The sequence below is a fragment of the Miscanthus floridulus genome, chromosome 2 (genome assembly GCF_019320115.1).
Source record: "Miscanthus floridulus cultivar M001 chromosome 2, ASM1932011v1, whole genome shotgun sequence".
NCBI lineage: Eukaryota > Viridiplantae > Streptophyta > Magnoliopsida > Poales > Poaceae > Miscanthus > Miscanthus floridulus.
Window position 1 is genome coordinate 35,141,500 of NC_089581.1, and position 25,236 is coordinate 35,166,735.

General features: G+C 46.4%; 1 protein-coding gene across 1 annotated transcript; it reads right to left on the bottom strand.

Annotated features, from left to right (window-relative positions):
- Positions 1–21,991: 21,991 nt before the first annotated feature.
- LOC136536325 (F-box protein At5g65850-like) lies at positions 21,992–22,408 on the bottom strand. Its single transcript, XM_066528659.1, has one exon. The coding sequence runs from the start codon at positions 22,406–22,408 to the stop codon at positions 21,992–21,994; it is 417 nt and encodes a 138-aa protein (XP_066384756.1).
- Positions 22,409–25,236: the final 2,828 nt, after the last annotated feature.

The following is a 25,236-nucleotide window of genomic DNA, read 5'->3' on the forward strand; positions in this document are numbered from 1 at the left end:
AGATCGTTATTTGGTAGATCTGTTCCTAAGAGGGCATGACCTTAACTGTGCGCTATGCCTGAATGAGTTGTTTTAGCCGATATCGGGTGCTTTCATGAATAGTTCGCATCACGAGATCATTGAAGTAGCGATAGGTTAAAAGATGTGTTAGCCCCATGATCTTATTATTGTATTATGGCCTACATGATTCTACCTCATGCCCCACTGATATTAGTAATAAGTTAGGGTCGTCGAGTCTATTGTTGTTTCTATGGCCTGCATGATTCTGCCTCATGCTCCACTGGTCATAGCGTTAGATGAGGTCTAATATGTTTATTAGATTTATCTCTATTAAATGTCGAATGATGATGAGCTGTTTCTTTTACATAAAAGGGGTTCGGTTACTTGCAGTCATTAGCTTAGTATGAACTAATTACTGTTGATATCCTTTTGCTAGTGACCAGTATTTGTCTAAACAATGATATTCATCCAGAGTGATAACCGACGCTTCTTACACAACCCATGAGCTTTAATCGATTTATTCTTATGAATATGCTGGAATCGACTATTTAGTCGATCTCCTTTCATATCGGCTCTCAGAGCCGCACATTCAGGATTGTCTGGCAACACCGACACGTTCCACCCTTAATTACTGATAAACTTTCTCTCCTTGTCAATTGTAGGGTCAAATTGACTGGCACGTCTCGGGAGGAGTGCGTAGGATCGACCATCCCTACGCTGAAGCTAGGCGGATCTCTAGCTCCATCGAGCAAATCCTTCTGGCTTGCTCGTGTGTCCTCGGCACGGGATGAAATTTCATGTCGACAGATAGAGGACAATTTTAGGAACTTAACAAAATTGGTTTCACAATTTTTGGATACCTATAAGATTTTATATGATTTACCAAAGACCAGCTCAGAAATACAAATGAAAAGCTATTTCTATTATCCATGAAAAAGCTAAAAAGATTTCGACCAACGTGGCCCACGGGGCGCAACGCGCGTGTGCGCGTGAGCGCGCAGTGACCCACAGGCGAGGTGCGGCCCACACGTGGAGGTGGCCCGTGGTGAGGAAGTCCCGCGCATGCTGGCACATTAGCAAAAACGCCCCTGGACTATGAGCAAAACAACCCACAGTCCACGTTACTATTTCTATAGACAACGACTTTGCAACGAAACCCTCGGAACTTCCTCCTCTTTATAATGGCAAGGTCCTCAGCCTCCCCCGCGCGCGCCGGTGTCACGAGCGATGGCACTGGCACTTGCGCTGTCCACATGGGACCCACGCTGACCTATCTACGAGGCCAGCGCTCACCTAGGGTTTGAACGTGAGACGATGGGCGGCGGTTGCACGAGCCAGGATGGCGTAGAAGGATGTCTCCATGACGGCGGGCACCCTGCGGCAATGGTGATGGCGTTCAGGTGAGCCGCAGCAACAAGGCGGTAGGGGTAACGGGTGAGCAACGACAACTCACCAGTGAACCTACCGAGAAGCTGGCTTGGCAGGAGATAACCTGAGCAAGGTTGGCCACGTGCGTGTGGTGAGGTGAACGGCAGACCGCAAAGGCATAGCCGCGTCAGCGGTGAGGAGGTGGCACTAAAGCTACAACTAGTGTGCGCACAACGAAGAGGGATCCAAGGTGAGGTAGTGGTGCAGAGGAATTGGTGCAGGGCGAAAGGGTGGAGACTGGCCACGACGAGGGCGACGACGGGCCTTAATGGCACGACGGTGGCAAAGCTCCAAAATTGGAGCTCGGCGTGACACGAGTCAATGCTGGGTGGGGTCAGTTGGAGAGGAGACATGAGGGTGGAGATGCAAGAACGAGAAATTGATGAGAGGTGCTCGCTCTCTCGCTCACCGTGACGTGACCTGACGGTGGCGGAAAATAGAGGGATTGAGAGACGGGGCGCGGCAGTGGGTTTGGCTCGTCCACGCCTTGGCGGGACGTGGCCGACCGGACTTAAGGTACGTCTGTGCACCCGCTACATGACAATGTGGCCAAACCACATGCACGCACGGAGGTAGGTGGGGCGCGGTAGGCGTGACTGTAGCACCATTAAGGTGGGACGACGGCGTGGGGTAGCCCACGTGCGAACTAGGACAAGGCAAGCGGCTGCAGCATAGTGTTGCAGGGGCATCGGTAGCGGTAGTGCCACGATGTGAGGCAGGCCGGCAGTGTGGACATAGTGGCAAGTTGATGGCACTGGCAGCGGCTCCATCACGGCGCGTGCGGTGCAGTCGGTTGCAGCAGCAATAGCTCCGTGCGATAGGTCCAACGACAGCCGAGACCTGGCCAGGCCAGAGGCGGCCACAGCTAGTCGCGTGCAGTAGCGCACGCACGCACATGTGTGACCAATGCGGTGACACTAAGCGCCCGAGCGTAGTGATCGCGGCCACGCGGCCAACTAGCCCGAAACTGTGACACACACGAATTTTAAAGCGCTCTACACGACCAAACGGTTGCTCCTAAACCTAAACCGTCTTCACCATGCTCAAGATGGCACATGAGACTACCAAATTGAGCTATAACACTACACCACTCCTTAACCCAACCTCTCATAATAAATTGCTAGACATAGCAGTGTCTAACTATTGGCAAACTTGAAAATTTCTAAGTTTTTGAGCTGAATTTGATTTCAAGTTTCATTTCTAGACTATTAGAAATACCAGCTAGTAACATTATTTTTTGACCACAAGTATTTCACTGTCATCTACAAAGTTTGTACTTCAAACTTTATTAAGGTGACCCATATATATTCTATAGCATTTTTGCTTAATGAAAATTGGTTTTCAACCTTAAGTGATATAACATGACTATCGAATAAACTTTCGTTTCGCAATTTTAGTTGATCGTTTCGAGTTACAAAAATTGATCTACACACTTATCACATGCATTAACACATAAACATGATGCTCATGACATATTTTAGTAAATGATTTACGGTGTAACACCGATGGTATTACAAATCTACCCCCTTAAATAAAATCTTGTCCCGAGATTTCATGTGCCTAGTGTGGGAAAAGAGATAAGAAATAAATTCTAATTTAAACAATTACCTTGGTGAACTAGAGAGAAAGTGGGGATAATGCTTCAAGATATAGCTTTCTTGCTCCCACGTTGCTTTGTCCTCCGAGTGATTTTGCCATAGAACTTTATAAAACTTCACCACATTGTTTCTAGTCACTCTTTCTTTTTCATCTAAGATATTGATAGGATGCTCAATATAAGACAAATCGGGCTGAAGAGGAAGTCCTTCAACTTCCACGGCTTCATTGGGGACCCACAAACATTTGTTTAACTGAGAAACATGGAAGATATTATGCAATGCTGACAAAAGATCGGGGAGTTGGATACGGTAGCATCGGGCCAAGACCTTGTAAGGTCCAACATAGCGAGGGGCTAGCTTTCCCTGGACACCAAAGCAATGCACCCCTCTCATGGGTGACACTTTGAGATACACATGATCACCAACATCAAATTGCAAGGGCCTTCTTCGCTTATTCGCATAAGTTTTCTGATGGCTTTGAGCTGCCTTCAAATGGCTCTGAAGAATACTGACTTGCTCTCGAGCTTCTTTGATAAAATTAGGCTCAAAATAACCACGTCACCCACTTCAACCCAGTTAAGTGGTGTTCTACATTTCTTGCCATACAGGGCCTCAAAAGGTGCCATTTGAATGCTTTCTTGGTAACTATTGTTATAAGAAAACTTAGCTAGAGTCAAGCATTCGTCCCACATTTTAGGAAAAGAAATGGCACAAGCTCTCAACATATCCTCAAGTATCTGGTTTACCCTTTCTGTTTGGCCATCAGTTTGCGGATGATAAGCTAAACTTCTGAGGAGACTAGTACCAAGACATTCCTGGAGTTGCTCCCAAAAATGAGAGACAAAGACTGACCCTCTATCAGAGACGATAGTAAGAGGAACTCCATGCAGGATCACAATCCGGTCAAAATACAACATGGCATACTTCTTTGTTGAATACCTTGTATTTGCCGAAAGAAAATGAACGGACTTAGTGAGATGGCCCACAATGACCCAAATAGAGTCATACCCCTTGGACGTGCAGGGTAAACCCACAACAAAGTCCATAGAAATATCCTCCCATTTCCAAACAGGGATAGGCAAGGGTTGCAAAAATCCTGGTGTACGCATAAGGTCTGCCTTAACTCTTTCACAAGTGTCGCATTCCGCGACGTACTTAGTGATATCCTGCTTTATATTTGCCCACCAATACAAGTGGTGCAAATCATGGTACATCTTGTTACTTCTTGGATGGATGGACAACTTGGAGTTATGAGCTTCATCCAAAATTTTTCTGCTAAGCTCTTCACTCGACGAAACAACCAATCTGTTCTTGAACCTCACTACACCTTGGTCATCAACACTTAAATGAGGACCATGCCCTTCGGCAATTAACTCCTTGCTATGTGGGATTTTCAAAACATCTTGCCTTTGCTCTATAATAATTTGCTCAAGTAAATCCGAGACTAGAGCAATATGGGCTAGCACCTCAGCATGGTTGAGAGACAAAGGTTCTTCTTAAACTTGATACAACTTCTGGCTCAAAGCATCAGCTATCACATTAGCTTTTCCAGGATGGTAATGAACCTCTAAATTATAATCCTTGATTAGCTCCAACCATCACTGTTGCCTCATGTTTAGCTCGGACTAAGTGAAAATATATTTGAGGCTCTTGTGATCTATATAAATATGCACTTTATTTTCCAACAAATAATGTCTCCAAATTTTTAGAGTGTGCACCACAACAACCAGCTCTAAATCATGGGTGGGATAATTCATCTCGTACTTTTTCAGCTGGCATGAAGCATAAGCTATCACACGTCCATCCTGCATAAGCACGCATCCCAATCCAATCCTTGAGGCATCACAATACACATCAAATGACTTGTCAATATCTGGTTGGGCAAGAACAGGAGTAGAGGTAAGAAATTTCTTTAGGGCTTGGAAAGCTTCTTCACAAGCCGGACTCCATACAAACTTGACATCTTTCTAGAGCAACTTGGTCATTGGTTGAGCTATTTTGAAGAAGTCAGGAATGAAGCACCGATAATAACCAGCAAGACCAAGGAACTGACGGATCCGATGCACTGACTTTGGAGACTTCCAATTTAACACATCTTGCACCTTGCTTGGGTCTACAGAGATACCTTCAGGTGTCAGAACATGTCCCAAAAACTGCACTCGATCTAACCAAAACTCACACTTGCTGAATTTGACATACAACTTGTGTTCCCTTAATTGAGTCAGTACTATCCAAAGATGTTGGGCATGCTCTTCCTTGTTCTTAGAGTATATCAAAATATCATCAATAAACACCACTACAAACTTATCCAACTCCGGCATGAAGACTGAATTCATGAGATACATGAAGAATGCAGGAGCATTGGTGAGACCAAAAGACATGACTAGGTATTCATACAACCCATATCTAGTAGAGTAAGCTGTCTTTGGTATATCTTGTGGCCGGATCTTAATTTAATGATACCTAGAATGAAGATCAATCTTTGAAAACACCTTGGTACCAGCCAACTGATCAAACAAACTATCAATACAAGGTAAAAGATACTTGTTCTTTATGGTTACCACATTAAGAGGGTGATAATCCACACACATCCATAGAGTATCATTCTTCTTCTTTACAAAAATAGCTGGACAACCCCATGGTGAAGAACTAGGATGGATAAATCCCTTCTCCAATAATTCCTCTAACTGCTTCTTCATCTCTGCTAGTTCTTTAGGAGCCATGCCATAGGGACGCCATGAAATAGGAGCAGTGCTAGGTTCTAACTCAATGGAAAACTCCACATCTCTATCCGGTGGCAACCCAGGTAGATCTTTAGGAAAGACATCTGGGAACTCATAGACCACAGAAATAGAGGCAAGATTAGGAGAAGCTTCAACATGAGCAACAACTGGTAAGGCTGGATCTAAGGGCATAAGAAGAGACAGCCTATCCTTGTAAGAAGGAAGTCATAATTTAACAACTCTTTGCTTAAGGTTCAACACTACCCCATAAACTCGCAACCAATTCATGCCCAGAATTGCATCTATGCCTTGCCCAGGCAGCACCATGAACTGGAGGCAGTAAGTGTGAGTGGCTAGCACTAATCTGACTATGTCTGTCCAAGTATTAACGCACAACTGCACACCCGGAGTACTGATTCTATTGGCAATAGGAATAGCCATAAGAGATATATTGTCCCTTTGTGCAAACCCCATGCTCATGAATGAATGTGATGCACCAGAATCAAACAACACATATATTGGGTGAGAATCAGTGGTAAACATACCATCCATCACAGGTTCATTCTGCAAGATCTCCTTAGCCTCAGTGAAGTTAACTTGTCTAGAGCGGCTTACGGGCACCTTCTTCTTGATAATCGTCCTCTTGAAAAGACAGAAGTTGGCGGAAGGCTTGGAAGACTACGCAGGCTGGTTCTGTGGACACTCCCGAGCATAGTGGCCCTCCTTGCCACACTTGAAACAAGCACTCGACTTGTTCTCCTTCCCCTGACAAGGTGGAACCTGCTGTCCCTAAGGCTGTGGTTGCACCTACTGAGTAGGTGCACGGTAATGAGTGGGAGCTGCCTGGTAAGTCTACTAAGGTTGACGGGATGGCTGTCCACTTAAAGACTAATAGGGCACCCGCCTGACCACCTGCACCTTCTGAGCCTAGGGGTGACTAGAAGATCTAGTAATCACCCGCTTGCGCTTCCACTCATCCTGAGAGTCACGCTAAAGTCCTTCCATGGCAATAGCAGCATTCATCATAGCACCAAAAGTCTGATAGTTCCCTATGTACAACTCCTTCTGCAGACTACTAGAGAGGCCGCGATAGAAACGGTCCATCTTCTTCTAATCAGTATTGACGTGGGTCCCAGCATACTATGCCAAATGGTTGAACTTGTTCACATAATCCATCATAGACATGCTCCCTTACTTTAGGTCTAGGAACTCCATCAATTTCCTTTTCAGCACACTAGCAGGAATGTAGTACTCTTTGAAAGCAGCGGTAAACTCCTGCCAAGTCACACGGCGATCCATCGGCTGCATGGCATTGAATGTGTCCCACCATGCACTAGCAGAACCCAATAGCTATTGTGCTACAAAGTGCACCTTCTGCTCCTTAGTCACAGTGAGCAGCTAAAACTTCTGCTCTAGAATACGAAGCTAATGCTTCGCATCTAGAGGCTCTGCAGTCGGCGTGAACGTGGATGGGTGCATCTTCAAGAAATCCTAGTAAGAATAGGGCCCCTCGGGACTGTGGGCACCACCCCCGTTCCCACCATTGCCTCCATGGTCCCCATGGATGAAGCAACCAATGGCCTGGGCAAGCATCTCCAAGGCACAAATGGACTCACGCCGAGCAGCCAGCATCTCTGCCATCATCTCCGCATGGGTCATCGGAGGTGGTGGTGGAGGAGGAGGAGCCAGAAGTGGGGCCTCATGGTTGTCCCATTGGTGTTGCCAATGCCCTCACCATGACCATTTTCGCCTAGGTCTGCCCCAGCGCTGGTACTCCCACGACTAGACCTCATGTTCATCTATAAACAGATAGGAACCAACCATTAGGGACAACCCTCTAGATTAGGAACAAGAGACTTAGAGAAATAATAAGACTTTTATTAAAGCATTCTTTTAGGTTATCCTATCAATTCACTAATCCAAATTATATGTGTGGGGGGAGTTTAGTTTAAGCAACATTCTCTTTTCATGATGCATGCATCGGCCTACCCGTTCACTCAAGCCGGAATATAGCGGCATTCATAAAAAATTTCAGCACATCGCACACTCACTTCTCGTATGCTAACGATTCTTATGCAGCGTAAGTTAGTGTACCTATAGAAAATTGATTAGGTAAAACTAGTGCCGCTATCCTAGATAGACCATATTACTAGGGCTTATACTTATTTACATAATTTTATCGCATCCTACTTTTCACAAAACTTTTGTTGGTCAAATTTTAGGTTTTTAAAAGAGTTATGAAACTCGTAGACTCATTATTGGCTCTGGTACCACCTATGGCAGAACTGCCCAAAATAACACACCTTCGGAGGCGCTTGTCTTCCACTAGACACTAAACACCCCAAAAGCAAGCTACATCGGACAATTCCGTCGAGCACACCCAAGGGAGAACTCAAACAATCCATATTTTTCCTCTAGGATCCAATAATGAGAACGAGTTTACAATACTTATTCCATTTCATACATCAAGAGTTCTCAAAAATACATTATTACAATACCAAGTTTAGAGTGCGGAATTTAAACAGCGGAATTGAAATAAACATCTAACGGTAAGATATAAGGATCCGTCTGTGCCCACCAAAAGAATCCTCCACTCAACAGCCACTCCTCAAGCTACACCTATAACAGGAGTAAATATACCCTAAGTACACAATGTACTCGTAATACTTACCCGACTAGTGGGAATAATTTCTAGACTCCAAAGGATATGATAAAGTTTATGGTTTGTTGGATTTCCTTTTTGTAAAAAGCAACACTAGTAGTGAATCCTTATGTATGTGTTTTATTAGCAGTCATGATTAGTTCATTAGCTAACCATTCTATGTAAGCACCTGTTCTACTTTCAAGCAAGAGCTGAGCAATCAGATCTATTTCACCAACTTTCACCTTCCAGTTCTTACTATGGTGCTAGATCGTAGACAAGTCATACTGTATTACATGGTTATTTGCAAACCAATGTAGCCCAGCTGGGTACCCCAAAACACACGCCCCACTTATACCCCAGGCACAAGTAGGACCAACCCACCACTCTCATGTCAAGGGGTCCAAGTCCCTGTCCAAACTTGGACTCCAAACCCCCACACCTGAGTCCTAGACTCAGTGTGGTGGTTAGACCTCCACCATCTTCGCCTCTAATCAGTCAGTCCAAAAAGAGCCAGAACCCATGATAAGAGAGCAACGAGCCTTCTCTGCTCCCATAAATAAGTATGTGCTCGGGATAATAAGTCTGTGACCTGACTAGAATCTAATGCAACAGCCGGTCCTTAACCGACATGGATAGGGAAAACAGTGTAACCAAGCGATGCCCCGTTGGCCGCGGAACATAACCTCTTACACCCACCAATACCCGTACCATATCCCTATCCGGTCTCTATTTATTTTTCACTATTTATCATGAGACTGATAATAATAATCACCTATTGCGAGTAACGACAGGTTGCTCACGCTACCGATAGCCTTAGCATAGCAGCTACTCGACCTATGCTAGTAGGACTCATAGGTAGGTTTATCTATGCATGTAGTTTCAACAATAAGGCTATAACATAAATTCACATCATATATATATATATATCCAGTGATTATTCAAAATAAGGATTATGCACCGGGGCTTGCCTTGGGCAGGCACGGTGTCAGCTCAGTCAGTCAGTGGTGGCTCTTAGACCTCCTCCTACACGAGGATCTCCTCCTCATACTCCTCGATCACCTCCTCAAACTCATGGTCTCCGATGGTCATGATCTCCGCCAACTCGTTCTCTACATGCATGCGATGATGGTGCAACACTTAGTATTCTAGCAACAGCAGCTCCTAAATTAAGAATACACATGGTAAACTCCTAAGCTAGCTCTATTGACTAAGGCACTAATCTAACTATCATCTTCATCAAGTAAAGTGTTGGGTTCAAGTAACAAACACCTAGCTTTACAAATGAAGGATATATCTTTATTTCTACTAATGATTTAATGTATATTTGAAACAAAGAGCATTTAACTACCCTTATGTTAAGTCTATTCTAAAGCTACAAAAATTACAGTGAGCACATAATAATACCATGAAGCTACTGTAAAATTTTTAAAGCTACTGCTATCACCATATTTCCACAAAAATTCCTACAATATTTAACCTAATAATATTAAGCACTCTCAAATGATTTAATAGTTCCTGGTATCAACAAATATATATATGAACTAAATACTCCAATAGATAGAGAACAATTTTAGGAACTTAACAAAATTGGTTTCATAATTTTTGGATACCTACATGATTTTATATGATTTACCAAAGATTAGCTCAGAAATACAAATGAATAGCTATTTCTATTCTCCACGAAAAAGCTAAACTGATTTCGGCCCACGCGGCGCAACGCACGCGCGAGCACACGGTGACCTACAGGCGAGGTGTCGCCCACGGCGAGGAAGTCCCACACACGCTGGCACATTAGCAAAAATGCCCCTGGACTATGAGCAAAACAACCCGTAGTCCACGTTACTATTTCTATAGACAGCGACTTTGCAATGAAACCCTCAAAACTTCCTCCTCTTTACAATGGCAAGGTCCTCGGCCTCCTCCGCGTGCGCCAACATGGCGATCGGTGGCAATGGCACTTGCGCCGGCCACATAGGTCCCATGTTGACCTATCTACGAGGTCGACGCTCACCTAGGGTTCGACACGAGACGATGGGTGGCGGTTGCACCATCCGGGACGTCGTAGAAGGACCTCTCCACGACGGCGGGCACCCTACGGCAATGGCGATGGCGTTTAGGTGAGCTGCATCAACAACAAGGTAGTAGGGGTAATGGGTGAGCAAGGACAACTCACTGAGACCCTACCAAGAAGTTGGCTTGGCCAGAGACGACCCGAGCAGGGCTGGCCACGTGTGCGCTTTGAGGTGAACAGTGGACCGCAAAGGCACAGCCACGTCAGTGGCAAGGAGGCAGTACTAGAGCTACAACTAGCATGCGCATGCCAAAGAGGGAGCCAAGGCAAGCTAGTGGTGCAGAGGAATTGGTGCGGGGCGAAGTGGTGGAGACTGGCCACAACATGGGCGACGATAGGCCTTAACGGCATGGCAGCGGCAAAGCTCCAAAATTGGAACTCGGCGTGATGCGAGTCAAGGTGGGGTGCGGTCAGCTTGAGAGGAGATGTGAGGGTAGAGATGCGAGAATGAGAAATTGATGAGAGGTGCTCGCTCTCTGGCTCACCATGATGTGACCCAACGGCGGCGAGAAACAGAGGGAGAGAGAGATGGGGCGCGGTAGTGGGTTCGGCTCATCCACGCCTTGGTAGGACATGGCTGACCAGACTTAAGGCGGTGTCTGTGCACCCGCTACATGACAATCCAGCCAAACCACGTGTGTGCACACAAAGGCATGTGGGGCACGGCAAGTATGGCCATAGTGCCATTAAGACAGGACAACAGCGTGAGGCAACCCACGTGCGAACTAGGACAAGGCAAGTGGTAGCAGCACAACATTGTGGTGGAGTCAGTAGCAGTAGCATCACGATGCGAGGTAGGTCGGTAGTGTGGCACGACGGTGAGTTGATGGCGCCGGCAGTGGCTCCATCATGGTGCATGCGGGGCAGTCGGCAGCAGCGGCGGCGGCTCCACACGGCGGGGCCAGCGATAGCCTAGACCTGGCCAGGCCAAAGGCGAACATGGGCGGCCATGCGTAGCAGCATGCGCATGCACATGCGTGACTAGCATGGCGACACTGAGCGCCTGAGTGTGGTGATCACGGCCACGTGGCCAACCATCCCGAAACCGTGACACGCACGAATTTTAAAGCGCTCAACACGACCAAACGGTTGCTCCTAAACCTAAACCATCTTCACCATGCTCAAGATGGTTCATGTAGTTGGCGTAGTTGTAGTAGTGGAATGCTCATGACCAAATCCTTAGCCATGTTTGGTGTAGTCGTTGTAATCGTAGTAGTGGAAGTAGATGTCTAGATCGAAGTCGGTGAGGCCCTCAGGCCAAAGTGGTTGACAAAGGGTGTGGTAGGCCTTTGTGCCAAAGGAGTTGATGTAGCCCCTCGAGTTTGGTGATGGTGGCAAGTGGTCATAGGTGTTGATGATGGAGGTGTTGATGAATGCTCTCGAGCCGTTGTAGTGGGTGAAGATGACGACAAAGCCCCTCTTGCCAAAGTGTTGGAGGAGTGGGCGAGTCATAAAGGCTCATTGAAGATGTTGGTGAGGCCTCCCCTACTGAAGTGTTAGGGGAGGCATGTCATTGTGGTTTGCTAAAGATGTTTGCGGAGGCCCTCCTACAAAATATTCTTTGGAGGAGACGATGTTGGTGTAGATGCCAAAGGTGTCGGCGAAGCCCCTGGTGTCGATGTGTTGTCGGAGGCGAGTTGGTTAGTTTTTTGAAGGTGCTGGCAAAGGTCCTCCTACAAATGTATTTTGGCAAAGGCGATGTTGGCGAAGCACTGAAGATGGTGGTGAAGCCCCTTATGCCAAAGAGCTTGGTGAAGGCGATGTCGGTGTAGATGCCGATGGTGTCAGTGAAGTTCCTTTTTGTTGAAAGACGGAGAAGTCGCGTGAAAATGCACCAGAGTTAATAAGGTGCATTTTTTAGGAACTTAGGTTGAGTGTTGTAGCTTCGTCGAATATCGACTTGCTAGCAAGTCTTTTGACACTAAAAAAGACAATGGTTGTTGTGGGGGGTACGACCCCAGATACTAATGGCAGACCACATGGGCTACACCCCTAGGGGCAGCCCAGCCCACAAGACGAAGCCTTGCAGGGTATGACACCGCTCGGTGCCTCCCACAAGACACGGGGAAGATATCTTGAAGATACTACAAGATCTATTAGGATACGTATGATCACATGATTCATGTAATCTGTTATTACTTTCTGGTTATCTCCTAGATCTAACCGACTTGTAACCCTGCTCCCTAGACTATGTAAGGCTGGTAGGGATGCCCTCCAAACACACGCAATATCATACGATAGCCAATACAATCCAATAGACCACAAGAGTAGGGTATTATGTCATACTGATAGCCTAAACCCGTCTAACTCATGTGTCTCTGTTGCCTTCTTGTTCTTGATTACACGCATCTCTGCCGATCAATCTACCTTCGTGGGATACCCCTCGGAGGACTACCGATGATATTTTGTCGATAGTTGGCACGCTAGGTAGGGGTGTGCATGCTGTTTCCATATCAAATAAGATGGTACATTCTGCAAGCTCTTCGTCCCTTCCACAGCTCGATCAGATCTTCACGGTCGGATCAATCTCGTGGATCATCAATGCTGATGGAGTTGGAGAGCTCATCGAGATGGTGTAGATCAATGTTGTGCCGATCACCCCAACACATGCGACTGCAGATCTGATCTCAAAATTGCCTCTAAGGTTGCCTTTCATCAACAACTCACTGCTCGCTTCCTCGCTACTAGAGGAGGCAAATCAACAACGACGATCTGATCGCATCCATCGATCAGGTTGGTCAGAAGCTCGCCGATTGCCTCTCCATCACAGAATCAGCTCTGGACACTCTGGTTCAGCGCCGACCACTCTCTGATCTAGATCTATCAGAGACTGCTCAAGAAACTCCAGGGGTTGCGGCTCACCAACGTCGCCACCACCTACCAAGATGCCCTAAGGGGCAAGTTCGCCGACCAGGTTGGAGATGTCCAACCTCTAGCCGACCAAATCGCTGACCAGCCTCCACTGGTAGTCAACATGTTGCACGTCGGTCGACACCCTGGAGCATCCCTCCAAACCATCCTAGAGGAGAATTTGGACTCTAGGTCCCAGGGCTCTATGGTGACCATCACCAAAACCACCACCATGCAACCTCCTTTCCCACCCTTCTGTGGAGGTGTAATCTTCAACGTCAGCATCCACAGCCCCTCTCGGAATGGGGAAATCGAGGAGGAACGCTCTGCTCACGTCAATAGGAACGCTAACCATGTGCAGCACTGAGCAAATGAGGTTGCCCTTGCAAAGGCAGAGGCTCAGCTTGACTCGTAAGGAAGGCCACGCCAACTCCACCACAACCTCGACGATGAATTTGTCTGTGTTGACGGCCACAACATCTACAAGACCCCAAGCGGCAACTTAGCTGTGGCCGCCAATGAGCTCGCTCGGCTCTTGTAGACATCAGAGGTCGCTAAGGTCACCGCCATGCTTAAAGCGGCGCACTGCCAGGTCAACGAGATCCGCTAGGATCAGAGACCTTCATACTCCACAAGCTCAATTTGTCGATCAGCCACACCAAGATCTGATCGTCGAGCCCAAGTCGCTTCACTGACTAGCACTGCAATGATAGGCAACCCCTCTAGGGGGGGGCTAGGGGCAACTGCATTGAACACCTTCACCAACATGACTAGGAGGTCGACTAGGACGTTCGAGTGCACCTCAATAATCTCCGAGACACACGATGACGTATCGACAAGCACCGCTTCGATCACCATGAAGAAGAAGTATGCCATCGCCAAGAGTATGAGCAAGAGTACGATAACCCGGACTTAGCTCTCGAGCCGCTCAACGCCAGCAACACTGTAGATCACGGCGCTGACAACCTCGAAGGGCCCCCAACTTTCATGAGGGCACTCCAAACACTCCAATGGCCCCGTGGCTTCAAAATCACTGGGGTCGAGCTCTACGAGGGAAGGATGAACCCCACATAGTGGCCATAGGCTTATGCCACTGCTGTGCACGCCACCGGAGGAGATACTAGTGTCATGGTGAATTATCTTCCTGTTATGCTCACGCCAACCGTGATGAACTGGTTCACCAGCCTTGCCCTGGACTCCATCGGATCCTAGGAAGAGCTGAAAAAAGTCTTCACCGACAACTATATGGCTACATGTACTCGGCCAGGCACCAAGCATGATCTGAACCACATCTACCAAAAGTCATCTGAGCTCCTCCATAGCCACATCAGATGCTTTTCTGAGATGAGGAATTCTATTCCTAACATCATGGAAGCTGAGGTCATCATAGCCTTCATCCGAGGACACCATCACCGTGATCTCCACTCCAAGTTCAACCACAAGCCGTCCACGGGTATTGGCGAGATGATTATGACCGCCAACTAGTATGCCGACACCGAGGAAGCTGAGGTGCACTTCAACGAGGATGCGGGCACCCATCACCCAACTCACCATAGCGACGATCGCCCCGATGACCAGCGCCACAGCAACCATCGCTACGACGACCGCAATCATCATCGGGACAGCGGCCGCGATCGACCAGAAGGATCCATGTCTGGTCAATATTGCCACCACTGGCCAGACCACATCGTCACCGCCGTTGATGAACCTCGCGCTAAGAGCAACTATGACAAGTAATACAAGAAGATCCTTGATGGCCCATGCCCTCTCCACAAGAATGTCAAGCATAAGATGAAGAACTGCCTCGGCTTGGCTAAGGAGTTCCAGGCCAAAAAGCCAGATGACAACAACAACGATGGCATTGGAGGCAATCGACCACCTGGGGGCAATAACAATGCCTTCTAGGATCACGACAAGGTGGTCGCCACATTTTTCGAGGGCCTCGCCTCCACCAAGAGTAGAAGAGAACAAAAGCTCGTTGCCTGCCAGGTGTTCACCATCACTACGGACGATGTCGCTGCCAACCCTAGCTATTGCCCTTGGTCTGAGGTCCCAATCACCTTCAGTAGGGCCGACTAGTGGGAAACATCCCCTACACAGGGTGTTTCCCACTCGTCCTTGATGCAACCATCTAGAAAGTGCTTTTTCAGAAAAGTGCTCGTCGACAGTGGAAGTTCTCGTCAATGGTGTGAGCGCTCTAAACCTCCTCTTCGCCGGAGCCCTAAAGGAGTTGTGCCTTGGGATAACAGATCTCACACCCTCCAACTCCTCTTCTAGGGTGTGGTACCTGGCAGGGCATCCAAACCGGTTGGAGAGATCACCCTACCAGTATAGTTAGGCATGACAAGTAACTACCACGTCGAGCATATCAACTTCTATGTCGCCGACTTCAACACCACCTACCACACCATACTTGGTCGGCCAACTCTGGCCAAGTTCATGGTTGTACCGCACTATGCTTATCTGGTGCTGAAGATGCCTTCACCTATAGGAGTCCTGGCCCTACTGGCCAACCTCTCCATTGCCTACGCCTACGAGACAGAGAGACTCGCCCTCACCGAAGCCATCGACCTCTCCATCCAGATGGCCACTGTGGTCACCGACGCTAAGACGGTGCCCACCGACAACCTAGAGATCCCATCGCTGGAGCCTCCTCGCGCCTCTGCCAAGTCTAAGGAAACCAAGGAAGTCGGCCTCGGCCTCGATGACCCCACCAAGACCGTGAAGGTTGGGGCTCACCTCGACCCCAAATAGGAAAGCACGCTCATCTCCTTATGTGGCAACGTCGATGTGTTTGCTTGGAAACCTATAGATATGTCGGGGGTACCACGGGAGAAGATCGAGCACTCCTTGAATGTCTCACCGAACACCAAACCGATCAAGCAAAAACTCCGACGATTCACGCCAGACAAGAAGGAGGCTATTAGGGTAGAAATAAAATGGCTCCTAGCTGCCGGATTCATAAAAAAGTGTATCATCCTGAGTGGTTAGCAAACCCTGTTCTCGTTCAAAAAAAGAATAAAGAATGGAGAATGTGCATTGATTACACTGATCTTAACAAACACTGCCCTAAAGACCCCTTCGGTCTGCCTCGGATAGACGAGATTGTAGACTCCACCGCTGGCTGCGAACTACTCTCCTTCCTTGATTGTTACTCCGGCTATCACCAGAGCAGTCAGATTGATCCAGCGACATCGTTGCTCGACCGTTGGATCAAAGTGGACGCCTCAGATTGATTGGGCCAGCATTCGGCCTAGGCGGGCGCGTGCGGCGGGCGGTTTTGCCGGCCTAGGCCTAGGTTATGGCCTAGGAAGGCGTAGCGCGCACGAGAGCAGAGCAGGCAGGGTCGTTTTGCAGTCTAGGCCAAATGAACAGTGAACTACGAGTTTATGTTTTATTCATTTTTAGAAGGAAATTTTGATGATTTTTTGTCAAGTTTCTATCTCTGTCAAAATTTGAACCAACAGGATAATTTTTTTAGAGAGTAGACTAGTACAGTAAAATGCTTCTGAAAAGTAGATAAAATATTTTTCATGTTTCCGCTCCGAATGGTGATGTTTATGATGTTCTAATTAAATTTGAACCAATGGGAGGATTTAATTTTTGAAGAGTAGTTATAATTTTCAGTAAATTTATGATTTTGCTATTTTTGACCAAAGTTGTTGATAGCAATATTATAAATATTTGATTTATGAGTTTATGCATTAATTCTATTTTCTACCCAACGGTGATGTAAAATTAATGTAGAAGAAGTTATATGTTTTAATTTTGTCCAATGTTAAATTAAGGCATGTAATTATTTTGTTATGTTTTCTCACTTTCTCTGACACTATTTTTCAGGACTCAATCCAATGGCTTTTATCTCACATATTCCGCCTCTGGAAGGGGGTAATTACAGAGTATGGCTAGAGAAGTATGAGCTCGCACTTACGCTGTCCGAGAATGACTTAGCACTTACCTCTCTGTGTCCTACTGAGCTAGAGGACCCAGTGAGGGCAAAAAATGAGACTGATGTTGATTTCAATGCTCGAAAGCGAGATCATGCAGAAGTTATACTGAAATACGATCTTGATCGGAAGAAATGGGATATCTCAAACCGCAGGTGCTTGATGGTGGCCAAGTCCACTATCTCAGATGCTATAAGGGGATCAATCCCAGATTGTGATACCGCCACCGAGTATCTTAAGAAAGTGGAAAGTCAGTTTACTGGCTCTTCAAAGGCTTATGCAAGCACCTTGATAAAGAAATTATTCAACGAGAAATACTCTGGTGGAGGTATAAGAGAACACATATTGAAGATGAGCAACATGGCTTCGAAGCTGAAGCTAATGGATTTAGGGCTCAAGGATGAGTTCCTAATTCATTTGGTTTTTGCTTCCTTGCTAAAGAAATATGGAACTTTTGTTGTTAATTACAACATGCAGCCTGATAAGTGGGATATAGAGAACCTCATCGCAATGTGTGTTCAAGAAGAGGAGAGGCTAAAATCCTTATAGGGTGACTCTGCTAACCTTGTGAAGGGCAACAAGAAAAAGAACTTCAATAAGAATACCAAACCTCAAGGGAAAGCCTCTCAGAATGACCACCATCCGAAGAACAACAATGTTTAAGTTGAGAAGGATCAGTGTAAATGGTGCAAGAAGCATAGACACTACCAGAGGGACTGTATAGACTTCCTGAAGAACCTTCTGAAAAGAGGTGAGGATTTCATTACATTCATAGATGAATCCTTGTATTTAAGTTATGCAAAATCTACTTGGTGGATTGATTCAGGTGCAACTGTTCATATTGCAAATTCATTACAGGGATTCCATACGAGGAGGACCCTACAAAGAGGAGAAAGAAGAATTAAAGTTATAAATGGAGTTGAAGCTGAAGTTGAAGCCATTGGAGATCTATCTCTAGAATTAGATGATGGTTTTAGACTGTAGCTCTTAGATATTCTTTATGTACCCTCTATGCGAAGAAACTTAATAAGTGTTTCATGTTTAGATGATGATGGATATGATTGCCATTTTAGCAATGGCAAATATAGGATTGTGATTAATAATAAGTGTGTTGGTCTTGCCTTCCGACAAGATAAAATTTATTTATTATCACTTTCTAAAAATGTGAATGATGTAAGTACTGAGAATGAAAATACCTCTTTGTCTATGAATACAACAAATAAGCGAAAGAGAGTGCATAATGTATCTTAAAAATTATGGCACTGTCGTTTAGGCCATATTTCAAGGAGGAGAATAGAGCGATTGATTAAGAAATCAATTCTTCCGCCCTTAGAATTTTTAGATTTAGAACAATGCATAGATTGCATAAAAGGAAAGTATGTTAAGAAAATAAAGAAAGATGCCAAATGAAGCGCATAAATTTTAGAAATAGTTCACACAGACATCTGTGGTCCTTTTCCTGTGAAGAGTGTGGATGGTTATGATTCATTTATAACATTCATAGATGACTATTCTCGTTTTGGCTATATTTATCCAATTAAGTAAAGATTGGAAGCATTGGATAAATTTAAAATATTTAAGGCTGAAGTAAAAAATTAGCACAACTTAAAGATTAAGGTAGTAAGGTCCGACCGTAGAGGAGAGTACTACGGTCGACACACCCCATATGGCCAAGTTCCTGGACCCTTTGCAAGATTCTTACAGGAAAATGGCATAGTAGCACAGTATTCTACACCGGACGAGCCTCAACAGAATGGAGTAGCTGAAAGACGTAACTGTACCTTAATGGATATGGTGAGAAACATGATAAGTTATACTTCTTTACCGATAAGTTTATAGATAGAGGCGTTTGAAAACCGCCTTTCATATTCTTAATCGAGTGCCAAGTAAGTCGGTGTCCAAAACACCATATGAGTTGTGGACAGGAAAGGAACCCTCACTAAACTATTTACGTGTGTGGGGTTATCCAACTGAGGCAAAAGATTTAACCTAAACATAGGGAAGCTGGACTCCAAGACAGTCAATTGTCATTTTATTGGCTATCTAGAAAAGTCAAAAGGTTATCGTTTCTATTATCCTGACAGACAAACAAAGTTTGTAGAAACAAGACATGTTGTCTTCTTGGAGGATGATATGATCAGGAGAGCATGGTAGCGCGAGAAATTAGTTTTGAAGAGAAGCGAGTATACGTGCCCACTCCTATGGTTCAGGAGGCATTCTTCATGCTACCTGTTGTTGCTGTATCAATAGTGCAAGACACTATAGTAACAGCACCTGTTGTTAGTTCTCCTATGGCAACAATGAATGAACATGAGGAACCTCTCCTTTAGGATCCCCAAGAACTCATTGTCACACATGAGGGAGAGCAACAACAGACTCATATAGAACAAGCGTCATCTAACAAGGCCCCTAGAAGGTCTCCAAGAGTCAGGAGATCAGTCATTCCTGATGACTATGAAGTTTATGAATGTGAGAAATTTCAAATGGAGGGTGATCCCACCTCATTTGAAGAAGCCATGAGAAGCGATCACTCATCCAAGTGGTTTGAAGCCATGGAAGATGAAATAAAATCAATGAAAACCAACGGTGTTTGAAACTTAGAAACAATTCCTAAAGGAGCTAAGACACTAGGCTGTAAATGGGTCTACAAAACTAAACATGACTCCAAAGAGAATATAGAAAGGTTTAAAGCATGACTTGTGATGAAAGGTTTCACATAAAGAGAAGGCATAGATTACAATGAGACATTTTCTCCAATCTCATATAAGAATACTTTTAGAATCATAATGGCGCTTGTAGCACATTATGATTTAGAATTACATCAGATGGATGTAAACACAGCGTTCCTAAATGGGGATTTGGAGAAAAATGTTTACATGGCACAACCAAAAGGTTTTATTGTGGAAGAAAAAGAACGCTTGGGATGCCGCCTGAAGAAATCTATTTACGGATTAAAACAAGCTTCAAGACAGTGGTATTTAAAGTTTGATAGTACAATAAAAAAGTTTGAGTTTCAAGAAAATGTAGAGGACAATTGCGTTTATGCAAAGTTCAAGAATGGGAAATATATTTTCCTAGTCTTGTATGTGGATGACATCTTGCTCGCTAGCAGTGATGTTAATCTACTACTAGAAACAAAGAAGTTCTTGTCCTCAAAGTTTGATATGAAGGATCTCGGTGAAGCTTCGTTCGTCTTAGAAATAGAGACTCACCGAGATAGAGAAAAGGGGTTTTAGGATTATCACAAAAGGCATACTTGGAAAAAGTTCTAAAGAAATATAGTATGCAAAATTATAAGTCTTCACCTGCTCTCATAGTCAAGGGCGACAGATATGGGGAATTTCAATATCCCAGGAACCAATATGAGATCGATCAAATAAAAGTGGTTTTATATAGTTCAGCTGTCGGAAGTTTACAGTATGCTCAAGTGTGTACTCGTCCTGACTTAGCTTTTGTTACCGGGTTGCTTGGCAGATATCAGAGTAATACAGGAATAGAACACTGGAAATTAGTAAAGAAAGTTTTGCGTTACCTACAAGGTACGAAGGGTCTCATGCTAACGTATAGAAGATCTAATTCCCTGCACATAGATGGGTATATAGATTCTGATTATGCGGGAGATGAAAGAAAGTCCACGTCAGGATACATATTCACTCTCGCAGGAGGATCTATATCATGGAAAAGCTTAAAGCAAACAGTCACTACATCGTCCATAATATATGTCGAGTTTGTAGCATATTATGAGGCCACATGGCAGGTGAATTGGCTGAAGAAATTCATGTCCGGGTTAAAAGTGGTAGACGATATACATAAACCACTCAAGTTATACTGTGATAATAATCCAGCAGTATGTTATGCTCACAACAATAAGTCAAGTGGTGTTGCCAAACATATTGACATAAAGTATTATGTTGTGAAAGATAAAAGTCCGGGATCATATAATTAGTCTTTAGCATATAAGAACAGAAAAGATACTCGCAGATCCGCTTACAAAAGGTTTACCACCCAACGTGTTCAGAGAATACTTAGCCAGCATGGGTTTCAGGGAAAGCCTATGATTCCTGGACAATAAGGGCCTAGTTGAGAATCTGTTTCAAAATAGAGATGTGCATTGTAGCTGTTTAATCTAATGGCAACTGATCGTGACGATGAGACACGCTTTATGCACTGATCTGTGATGATATGGGAACAAGATAAAGCAAGTAAGTTGAGATTAAGTCATAAGATGAGATCAAGGGGGAGAATGTTAGATGATCTCCAACCAATTGGCCCAACAGCTAATTGGGTCCTTGGATCCACGCCCTGATCGGGGGCGCCCAACCCTACATGGTTGGTGGGCCCCCGTCACACTGCGTTATAAAGAGAGGTGGGGGCCGGCGGCTCTCTTCACGCGGTTGAACTGAGCTACAGTCGCCCACCGAAAAAACCTAGCCCGGTCAAGATAGGGAGCGCAGCCAGTGACGGAAAGCCGCCACCGTCTTCACTGCCGGGACCCGACGCCGCCCATGTACCGCACCACTTCACTGCTACATCGCCACCGCCTTCATCAACTCGGACCGCACCACCGCCATCGCCATGGACGGCTCCGGCAGTTCCTCCAAACCCTCTGTTGGTCGGTAACCAATCACCCCTCTCTCCTTCTTCTCTCTATCTTCTAGGTTTATATGAACTACGACTTATTTATCACGAATGTAAGGTCTTTTACCCACTGATCTACACCTAGATGTATCCTAGGGTCTTAACACCAGCGTCTCGCCGGTGACGGGTTTGCACACGACCACCGGCACTTGATCGTAGTCGTCGAGCGTGAAGCAGAGGAAGCCGTTGCAGATGTTGGCGAGGTTGTACCCGCTGGGGATGGCGACATGGCACATGGCCACGTCGGACGAAAGGTTGAAGAAGCTGGCCTCGTCGCGCCTGCTGGGCTCCCGGTTTACTGAGACGAGAAAGACCTCCGACTCAGAGGATGCGAGGGCATGATCGGTGGCGTGGAGCTTGCCGAAGGAGGGGTCTCTGATGATGCGGCGCCATAGCTTGCAGACGCAGGATGACCGGACAACGTCCTTGATCGGCAGCCTCAGCATGTTGTCCTGTAGGATCTCGAGAGGAATTTCCCTGCTGTGCTCAGATTCGTGATGGCGTTCCATTGCTGAAAGAGATTATTTGAAACCCTAATGATTAGACGTACTGTTCTATAGCCGGTCGCATAATAAATTATTCTATGGCCACTTTGAGTTACGATAATTACTATATTAATTTACGAGATTATGATAACTCTCTCATAAGTGATTTACTATAACATTATGGTAAGTATCATCTTGAATTATAGTAACACATATATTGTAAATGTGTATTGTCGTTATCGTAAATTAGTACAAACATTATCGTAAAACAAGGTGGCTATAGAATAAGTTATTCTGTGACCAGCTCCAGAATAGCCTTACCGGATATGTGTTATGTGTATGTGTGTATATATATATATATATATATATATATATATATATATATATATATATAGACTATACGAGGGACCGACTAGTATGCTTATATATATATATATATATATATATATATATATATATATATATATATATATATATATATATATATATATATATATATATATATATATATAATAATAATAACTATACGAGGGACCGACTAGTATGCTTAAACCTATTCTATCTCTATGTTATCCATATAATTTGTATACAACTCCGTTTATCTCTATCTCTACCTATTTATTATATATTATTATATTATTAAAGTGAGTAAGGCTTCTGCCATATTTTTTTCTATATACGTTAACCGAAACTGTAAAGAACTTGCTCACAGGGTGAAAACCGTAGCAAAACCGGAACCGTCAAAAACCACAGCGAAATGTCACAAATTGCAACAGCCCAGCGCGGGGGGCGTCCGCCGACGAGCGGCGCCTCCGGCGGAGGATCTCGAACCGGGAGTCCGTGCGGCGGTCCCGCGCGTGGAAGCAGCGCCGCCTCGACGAGCTCCGCAACACCGCGGGCTCCTGGAGCGCAGGAGGCGCGAGCTGGCGGCCGGCGCGCACGCCGCTCTCGGCCGCCTGGCCCTTGCCCTGCTCGCCAACGCCGGGATGCGCGCCGAGGCCGCCGCTCGCTGAGCCTCGGTCGGCTGTACGACGCGGCCGCCGTCGCCGGCAGCGTCAGGCACGTGGACATTGAGCAGACGATCGCCTCGCTGATCGCGTAGGGCGAGGAATTAATAATGCAGGCTTGCAGCTAGCGCGGGCGGCGTGCACGTGCTAGCTTGTTTGATCGGAGAATGCATGGAATGGTGAATGAAATACTATATGTAGTGGCTGACTAGGTCCTGAAATCTTGTAGATACATATAAATCATGGGTGAAAAAGATTAATTCGCAAGAAGGCTCGGAGAATGGTCGACGCGACCTGGTCGTTCTAACGGCACCACTGCCTGATGACCTGCACTGCCTCAGCCAGATCCTGCAGTTATTTGCGGGAGCCTCCGGCCTGCGGTGGCAACTCCGATCTGCGGTGATGAGCAGACGGTGGTGGCGTTCCAGCAGGTATTCCCATGCACGGTTGCACCTTTCCCTTGCAAGTATCTGGGGATTCCACTATCCATGAGAAGGCTAAACCGGGGGGTCGAGCAGCCACTGATTGACGCCATGGCGTCAAGGATCCCAACGCCGGGAGAGTGCTGTTAACCAAGGTCACGTTGTCGGCGATCCCGGTGCACCTCAGCATCGCCTGCTGCTTGTCCGAACGGGCAATCAAACAAATTGACAAACGACGCAGGGCCTTCTTGTGGGCGGGGGCCGAGTCGTGCTCAGGTGGCAAATGCAGGGTGGCGTGGCCCATTGTGTGCCGGCCTACTGATCTCGGTGGCCTCGGTGTCGCTGATCTGCGCTTCTTCGGCTTTGCTTTGCGCCTGCGATGGGAGTGGCTAGCCAGGTCCGAGCCGCGACAATGCTGGGTTCGTCTGCCGTCGAGGCCTGAGAAGGCGGTCGCGGCCATGGCCTCCGTGAGCATGTCCGTCACGGTGGGGGACGGCGCCTCGACAAGGCTCTGGACCGACAATTGGGCTTCGGTGGGACCGTTGTCGCGCTTCGCCCCGTCCCTATTCGTCGCCGTGTCCAGGGCTGGACGCAGGCGCCTTCTACGGGATGCGCTAGTCAACAACCGCTGGGCGTGTGACATCCCTGGAGCGCCGACGACCCAGGTCCTTTGCGACTACCTCAGAGTCTGGGAACTGATGCGCTTGGTCGAGCTGCAGCCCACGCAACCGGACAGGTTCGTTTGGAAGTGGTCAGCCGACGGGAACTTCTCTGTCTCATCGACGTACAGAGGCTTCTTCGCCAGCTCTACTTCGTTGCTTGGAGCCAAGGAGCTCTGGCGCGTCAAGGCGCCACCACGCGTCAAGCTGTTCTTCTGGCTTGCGTTACATCGCAGGCTCTGGACCTCGGCTAGGAGGAAGCGGCATGGTCTACAGGAGAGTGACGACTGCGCCCTCTGCAGCCAGGAACCCGAGACGTGCGGGCATCTTTTTCCTCGGATGTGTATTCTCGAGGCAGGTCTGGTTCGCAATGCTTCAACCGCTGCAACTACATTTGGTCGATTGGTGTCTGCTTCAGCGACGGCGGGTGGACTCTGCTTCGCGGCCGTTGTTCGACTCTTTGCTCTTACTGGTTGCTTGGTCGATTTGGAAGGAGAGGAACGCCAGAGTTTTCGGAAGATCTCCGGCGTCGGTACCTGCCGTAGTCCGAGCGGCGTTCGCGGAAGGCGAGGATTGGGCATTGGCTGGCTTTGCGCCAATGGTGGCGCTCTCTACATATTTGCACCAGTAGAGAACAGACCTTTGATCCTCGATTAAAATGGGCTTTAATTCCGAAATTTTTTGTGCTCAGGACTAGAGATATCGTTAGTCCCGGTTGGAGTCCCGGTTGGTGGCTCCAACCGAGACTAAAGATCCCTGCCCAA

What these genes read in the sequence shown, in the direction of transcription:
- LOC136536325 (XM_066528659.1), bottom strand. Translation starts at nt 22,408, where the DNA reads ATGGAACGCCATCACGAATCTGAGCACAGCAGGGAAATTCCTCTCGAG.